Raw genomic sequence first — 8624 nt, forward strand, 5'->3', positions numbered from 1 at the left:
ATGTTTCCATTAGGCTTTTGTGGGACTGTAACACCAAGCAATTTCTCTACTGTTCCTTTTGGACACACATGTTTCTTCAACGCTATAGACTACCCATTTCAATAATATTTGTCAGACAAATTAGTTCTACGCCAACTCTCCATTACCTGGGGCTAGGTCTCCCCAATCTTGGAAAAATAAAAAGCCTTTCAAAACATCTTAAGTGCATACCTAAAGGGTGAGTTTAGAAAATAAAAAGACCCATGAAAATGAAAAGTCAAAAGATTTTTTGTGTCCATATAAAGAGATGGTCGAGTGCACATCGATACATGTGTTTATCTTTTGCTTATTTTTCCTTTAGTGTTTTCTTCTCTTTAAAGTATACTTGCACTATATCTGTTGAAGGTAGTATGGTCTCCACAACTTAAAGTTCTTCCAAAATATCTTGAATTAAGGTCTATCTAAAGAGGTAGTCGATCATGCTTCAACTAACTTTGATGTTTGAATCTCCCTCGAGTGCAAGGGGCCACTAATCACAAATACTCTATAAGAGGCATCCTCTCTCTCTCTCACACACACACACAATATGGTTGTAATCTTACTATGGTGGATGCTGTTGGTTCCCCATTTGCAAGCCATCACTCAAGAGCGGACCATAACAGCATTGATGGAGTTCAAATGGCAAATAGAAGGCGGGAAGAACCTGCTGGAAAGCTGGGGAGTGAACAACTCTGCACATTACTGCAAGTGGGAGGGAGTGTCGTGCGATCACAGGGGGCAAGACCGCGTGGTGGGCATCTCTCTCTCTGGCTTCGGCTTGCAGGGTACCATCTCCTCTTCTCTCTCCAACCTCACTTTTCTGAGCTTCCTCGACCTCTCCCAGAATGCCATCTCTGGGCCCATCCCTCCCTTCCCGCATCGCCTACAATTCCTCTACCTGTCCCAAAATAATCTCTCTGGATCTATCCCTTCTCAGCTTGCCAATTGCACTCAGCTCCAAGACCTTAGCCTCTCCGAAAACACTCTCTCGGAAAGCATCCCTGCTGCGCTCGGAAACCTACCAGAGCTCAAATACCTTGCTCTCTACTCCAACAACTTGATAGGCTCCATTCCTGCTGAGCTGGGCAACTGCTCCAGCTTATTTTCACTGGACTTGTCAATAAATAATCTTACAGGTGATATACCTCATCAGATAAGTAACATACCTTTTGCACGCCCGGCAAATGCTCCATCCGAGGACAATGCCTTGTTGAATCTACGTGACAATTCGCTCAGTGGGCTTCTGCCCTCTGCGCTTGGTAACTGCTCTGGACTGCAACTCTTGTATCTTAATGGCAACAAGCTGCAAGGGTCCATCCCCAAAGAACTCTCCGACTTAACCAATCTAGAGCAACTGTACTTGACAAAGAACTACCTGAGTGGTGGTGTGCCCCCTTCCCTGGGAAAACTAGTCTTCCTGCAAGAGTTGTTCCTCAATTACAACAACCTCACTGGAAACATACCTGAGAGCTTCTCAAACCTTACTGCTCTCTCCACACTAGACTTGGGTTATAACGCCTTCACTGGTAGCATTCCATGGGGTCTCGGATTCCTCGCAGATCTCAAGGTTCTTTCTATGATTTTTAACAACCTCTCTGGCACAATACCTCTATCTCTTGCCAATTGCACTAAATTGCTCTCCCTTGAGCTCAATGTTAACCAGCTTAATGGTCCATTGCCTTCATTTATTGCACGGTTTCCCAATTTATATCTGCTTAACCTATCTGTGAATCACTTAACTGGGCATTTGCCAGAGACATTTTCCAATGCCACTGCAATCTTCACAATGTACATGGCACACAATAAAATCTCTGGATCGATACCCGGTGTGTTTGGGAGACTGGTTAACCTGCAACGCCTCAACCTCCAAGGGAATCATCTCAATGGGCCCATCCCTGCCGAACTTGGCAATTGTGTCGCTTTGTCAGAACTGGACCTTGAAGAGAACATGCTGCATGGCCCTCTGCCACCGCAGCTTGGTAAGCTTTCCTTTCTGCGGTACCTCCATTTGCAGAGAAATGAATTACAAGGAAGCATTCCTGATAGTCTTGGTAAGTGTAGCATCTTAGAAGACTTAGATTTGTCACATAACAACTTCTCAGGCCTCATCCCACTATCCTTGTTTACCCTTTCTTCCTTACATTCTAGCCTTGTGCTATCTAATAACTTGCTGACTGGAACCATCCCCGATGAATTTGGCAATTTGCAACATATTCAAGTTATTGATTTTTCATCCAACAAGCTCTCTGGTATAATTCCACCTACACTTGTAAAATGTGTCGAACTTATGACTTTGAACCTCTCACACAACAAACTACAAGGGCAAATACCAAAGGAGTTGGGCGAGCTCATGAGCCTTGTGTCACTTGATCTCTCCACAAACCTCTTGACAGGGCAGATACCTGCTAATCTCTTGCAACTCAACGTTACTGCTAGCTCATTTGCTGACAATGCCAAGCTTTGTGGCCCACCACTCGTTGCTCTATGCTCGGAGCTTGACAAACCAACTCGGAAGAAGGTTCCAAGGTCAACCATTTTCTTGCTCGCTTGTGGCATAGTGGGTGTCCTGATTATTGCATGTGGCCTTTTTCTATGGTACAGGAGGCATCGGTCACTAGCGCACAAGAAGCGCAGACTCCACCAAGGTATCTACTTTGAAATTGGGTTCCCTAGCTCAATAGCATGGTCATTCTACGAGATCCTAATGCTCTGATGCTTATGGTTAGATTCAAGTAAGACCGCATCTTCATTGAGAGTCACAGCTGAGGAGCTTGATGTTGCCACAGGGGGATTTGCTGATATAAACCTGATAGGGAGTGGTGGAACCAGCAAAGTTTACAAGGCTACTCTCAGGGAGGGGCTAGTGGTGGCTGTGAAGAAATTCAACTGGGAGGATAACCTTGACAAAGCTGACTACTTCTTCCACAAAGAATGCAACACACTTGGCAAGATGAGACACAGAAATCTTGTGCGTATATTGAGCACCTGCTGCAACCTCGAGATGAAAGCTTTAGTGCTGGAGTACATGCCCAATGGAAGCCTTGAAAAGCTGCTCTTTGAAAATGACAGATACCAACTGAAGTGGAGGAGGCTCATGGACATAGCATTAGATGTGGCACAAGCATTGGTGTATTTGCACCATGAGTGTGACCCATCCATAATCCACTGCGATTTGAAACCAAGCAACATCTTGCTCGACGAGGTGTATACAGCACATGTCTCCGATTTTGGTATAGCACGGATCCTGAGCCCTGGCAACAATTCCTATTCAGCATCCTACTTCAGAGGATCTATTGGCTACATTGCTCCAGGTCTTAATCTCTCTCTCTCCACAATTTATCAGCATGTTTCATCGGCTCATTGAATGTCTTGGCTGCTTTAAATGCATGCACATATACCTGGCACTGTGTTCAGGGTCCATAATGTAGCTCTCTGGCATCACGGCTTTCATCCACTCTTCTTCAGAACTCACATTAAATGACTGGATGTTCCTCAATGATCTGTGCATGCCAAGTTTCAAAATCTGCATTAAGTAACCACATCCATCATGCGCACATGGTCGCACCAGGTGTGGCGCGTCATTCCTGCTCTAGCACCATAGTAATGGCCTTAATCATCCTCAAGTAATGCACTTTGCTTAACATGTGAAAGGGCGAAACATTAATATACCGCATCATGTCCTGTTGCAGAATGCGCAGAACTGGCTCACAATTCAGTGAAGGGCGACATTTACAGCTATGGTATGGTGCTATTGTGCATGCTGACAGGGAGGCAGCCAACGAGTGAGGTGTTCTACGAGCAAGGCATAGAGATGCCCAACTGGGTGAAACGCTTGTGGCCGGACAAATACCTGGTTGCCCTGAACCCCACCTTGCGCCTGGGCGTGGAGGCCGGCAACAAGCAAAAAGAGGCGTTTGACTTGATGGAGCTGGCACTTTCCTGCACTGCTCAGGCTCCCAAACAACGCCCCACCTCCAAAGAGATAGTTCGAACTCTGCTACACATCAAATCCCCCCACCACCATTCTGCCCAGCTTCCCATACTTATTAGAGAGATGAGTGGGCACACGCGCAGCTTTCGTTCGGCAGGGCACATAGGACAGACGAGCCTATAAGTATTCCTTGACGCGCTTTTATTACTCTCAGGGATTATGGTGTAGTCTATGCTTCGTTTTTCCTCCCCTCTGGTTTATGCAAGAAATATTTGCCAGACAAATTAGTTTTACACCAACTCTCCATTACCCGGGGCTAGGTCTCCCCAATCTTGGAAAACTAGAAAGCTTTTCAAAACATTTTAAGTGCATACATGAAGGTGAGTTTAGAAATTGGAAAGACCCATGAAAATGAAAAGTCAAAAGACTTTTTGTGTCCATCGATTCGTGGGTGTTTGTCTTTTGCTTATTTTCCCTTTAGTGTCTTCTTCTTTAAAGTAAGGAATATATTTTTTGAAGGTAGTATGGTTCATATTTTGATTAAGGTCTCCACAACTTAAAGTTCTTCCAAAACATCTGGAATTAAGGTAGTCGATCATGCACTCTAATCACAGATCCTCTATAAGAGGCATCCTCTCTCTCCCTCTCTCTCTCACACACGCACAACATGGTGGTAGTCTTACTATGGTTGATGCTGGTGGTTCCCCATTTGCAAGCCATCACTCAAGAGCGGACCATAACAGCATTGATGGAGTTCAAATGGCAAATAGAAGGCGGGAAGAACCTGCTGGAAAGCTGGGGAGTGAACAACTCTGCACATTACTGCGAGTGGGAGGGGGTGTCGTGCGATCACAGGGGGCAAGGCCGCGTGGTGGGCATCTCTCTCTCTGGCTTCGGCTTGCAGGGTACCATCTCCTCTTCTCTGTCAAACCTCACTTATCTGAGCTTCCTCGACCTCTCCCAGAATGCCATCTCTGGGCCCATCCCTCCCTTCCCGCATCGCCTACAATTCCTCTACCTCTCCCAAAATAATCTCTCTGGGCCCATCCCTCCCTTCCTGCATCGCCTACAATTCCTCTACCTCTCCCAAAATAATCTCTCTGGAGCTATCCCTTCTGCGCTTGCCAATTGCAGTCAGCTCCAAGTCCTTGACCTTTCCCAGAACAACCTCCTCAGTAGCATCCCCCCCTCTCTTTCCTCTCTTGTACAACTGCAACAACTTGACCTCTTCCACAACCGCCTCTTTGGAGCCATTCCTTCTCAGCTTGCCAATTGCACTCAGCTCCAAGACCTTAGCCTCTCCCACAACACTCTCTCGAAAAGCATCCCTGCTGCGCTCGGAAACCTACCAGAGCTCAAATACCTTGCTCTCTACTCCAACAACTTGATAGGCTCCATTCCTGCTGAGCTGGGCAACTGCTCCAGCTTATTTTCACTGGACTTGTCAATAAATAATCTTACAGGTGATATACCTCATCAGATAAGTAACATACCTTTTGCACGCCCGGCAAATGCTCCATCCGAGGACAATGCCTTGTTGAATCTACGTGACAATTCGCTCAGTGGGCTTCTGCCCTCTGCGCTTGGTAACTGCTCCGGACTGCAACTCTTGTATCTTAATGGCAACAAGCTGCAAGGGTCCATCCCCAAAGAACTCTCCGACTTAACCAATCTAGAGCAACTGTACTTGACAAAGAACTACCTGAGTGGTGGTGTGCCCCCTTCCCTGGGAAAACTAGTCTTCCTGCAAGAGTTGTTCCTCAATTACAACAACCTCACTGGAAACATACCTGAGAGCTTCTCAAACCTTACTGCTCTCTCCACACTAGACTTGGGTTATAACGCCTTCACTGGTAGCATTCCATGGGGTCTCGGATTCCTCGCAGATCTCAAGGTTCTTTCTATGATTTTTAACAACCTCTCTGGCACAATACCTCTATCTCTTGCCAATTGCACTAAATTGCTCTCCCTTGAGCTCAATGTTAACCAGCTTAATGGTCCATTGCCTTCATTTATTGCACGGTTTCCCAATTTATATCTGCTTAACCTATCTGTGAATCACTTAACTGGGCATTTGCCAGAGACATTTTCCAATGCCACTGCAATCTTCACAATGTACATGGCACACAATAAAATCTCTGGATCAATACCCGGTGTGTTTGGGAGACTGATTAACCTCCAACACCTCAGCTCAATGGGCCTATCCCTGCCGAACTTGGCGATTGTGTCGCTTTGTCAGAACTGGACCTTGAAGAGAACAGGCTGCATGGCCCACTTCCACCACAGCTTGGTAAGCTTTCCTTTCTGCTGTACCTCCATTTGCAGCAAAATGAATTACAGGGAAGCATTTGTCACATAACAACTTCTCAGGCCTCATCCCGCTATCCTTGTTTACCCTTTCTTCCTTATATTCTAGCCATAACTTCTCATAACTTACTGAATGGAGCCATCCCCAATGAATTTGGCAATTTGCAACATATTCAAGTTCTTGATTTTTCATCCAACAAGCTCTCTGGTACGATTCCACCTACACTTGTAAAATGTGTTGGAACTCACGACATTGAATTTCTCACACAACAAACTACAAGGGCAAATACCAAAGGAGTTGGGCGAGCTCATGAGCCTTGTGTCACTTGATCTCTCCACAAACCTCTTGACAGGGCAGATACCTGCTAATCTCTTGCAACTCAACGTTACTGCTAGCTCATTTGCTGACAATGCCGGGCTTTGTGGCCCACCACTCGTTGCTCTATGCCCGGAGCCAACTCGAAAGAAGGTTCCAAGGTCAACCATTTTCTTCCTCGCTTGTGGCATAGTGGGTGCCCTGATTATTGCATGTGGCCTTTTTCTATGGTACAGGAGGCATCGGTCACTAGCGCACAAGAAGCGTAGACTCCACCAAGGTATCTACTTTGAAATTGGGTTCCCTAGCTCAATAGCATGGTCATTCTACGAGATTCTAATGCTCTGATGCTTATGGTTAGATTCAAGTAAGACCGCATCTTCATTGAGAGTCACAGCTGAGGAGCTTGAATGTTGCCACAGGGGTATTTTCTGATATAAACCTGATAGGGAGTGGTGGAACCAGCAAAGTTTACAAGGCTACTCTCAAGGAGGGGCTAGTGGTGGCTGTGAAGAAACTCAACTAGGAGGATAACCTTGACAAAGCTGACTACTTCTTCCATAAAGAATGCAACACACTTGACAAGATAAGACACAGAAATCTTGTGCGTATATTGAGCACCTGTTGCAACCTCGACATTAAAGCTTTAGTGCTGGAGTACATGCCCAACGGAAGCCTTGAAAAGCTGCTCTTTGAAAATGACAGATACCAACTGAAGTGGAGGAGGCTAATGGACATAGCATTAGATGTGTCACAAGCATTGGTGTATTTGCACCGTGAGTGTGACCCATCCATAATCCACTGCGATTTGAAACCAAGCAACATCTTGCTCGACGAGGTGTATACAGCACATGTCTCCAATTTTGGTATAGCACAGATCCTGAGCCCCGGCAACAATTCCTATAAAGCATCCTACTTCAGAGGATCTGTTGGCTACATTGCTCCAGATCTTAATCTCTCTCTCCACAATTTATCAGCAAGTTTCATCGGCTCATTGAATGTCTTGGCTGCTTTAAATGCATGCACATATACCTGGCACTGTGTTCAGGGTCCATAATGTAGCTCTCTGGTATTTCGGATTTCATTCACTCTTCTTCCAAAACTCCCATTAAATGACTGGATGTTCCTCAATGATCTGTGCATGCCATCTTCAGGCAAGTTTCAAAATCTGCATTAAGGAACCACATCCATCATGCGCACATGGTCGCACCAGGTGTGGCACGTCATTCCTGGTCTAGCACCATAGGAATGGCCTTAATCATCCTCAAGTAATGCACTTTGCTTAAAATGTGAAAGGGCGAAACATTAATATACCGCATCATGTCCTGTTGCAGAATGCGCAGAACTGGCTCACAATTCAGTGAAGGGCAACATTTACAGCTATGGTGTGGTGCTACTGTGACAGGGAGGCAGCCAACGAGTGAGGTGTTCTACGAGCAAGGCATAGAGGTGAAACGCTTGTGGCCGGACAAATACCTGGTTGCCCTGAACCCCACCTTGCGCCTGGGCGTGGAGGCCGGCAACAAGCAAAAAGAGGCGTTTGACTCGATGGAGCTGGCACTTTCCTGCACTGCTCAGGCTCCCAAACAACGCCCCACCTCCAAAGAGATAGTTCGAACTCTGCTACACATCAAATCCCCCCACCACCGTTCTGCTCAGCTTCCCATACTTATTAGAGAAATGAGTGGGCACACGCGCAGCTTTCGTTCGGCAGGGCATAGAGTTGGGGTGATCATTGTTACACAGACGACGAACCCTCTTAACATAGAGTTTAAACCCATGAGCCAAACCACACTAACACATCTTAGCATCCAATGTTACCTCTGAATGTGGATAAATGAAAGTGGACCCATAAGCGACCAAGTGAAAGTAAATATGTCATTCTGGCACACAAAGAAAGAGGAGAGAATAGTAGAGAGTGAAATAGAGTGCACAAAAGACCCCGAGACAACTTTCAATGTCTCAACTAAAATGAAACGCTCATTAACCATGCGTTCATGCTATACATCTATCATATTTCTTTATGAAGATTAAAAAAATAACGAGCAATAT

At 45.8% G+C, this 8624-nt stretch overlaps 1 protein-coding gene across 1 annotated transcript; it reads left to right on the forward strand.

Annotated features, from left to right (window-relative positions):
* Positions 1-243: 243 nt before the first annotated feature.
* On the forward strand, positions 244-8127 carry LOC147453590 (uncharacterized). The gene is given in 10 exon segments (XM_086516938.1): positions 244-2663; positions 2745-3329; positions 3708-4124; positions 4576-6135; positions 6138-6293; positions 6296-6365; positions 6367-6496; positions 6498-6852; positions 6934-6977; positions 6979-8127. Coding segments are annotated over 10 exon segments (6066 nt in total). The 5' UTR covers positions 244-565; the 3' UTR covers positions 7630-8127.
* The last annotated feature ends 497 nt before the right edge of the window (positions 8128-8624 follow it).

The sequence above is a fragment of the Adiantum capillus-veneris genome, chromosome 7 (genome assembly GCF_014529385.1).
Source record: "Adiantum capillus-veneris isolate H3 chromosome 7, ASM1452938v2, whole genome shotgun sequence".
Taxonomy (NCBI): domain Eukaryota; kingdom Viridiplantae; phylum Streptophyta; class Polypodiopsida; order Polypodiales; family Pteridaceae; genus Adiantum; species Adiantum capillus-veneris.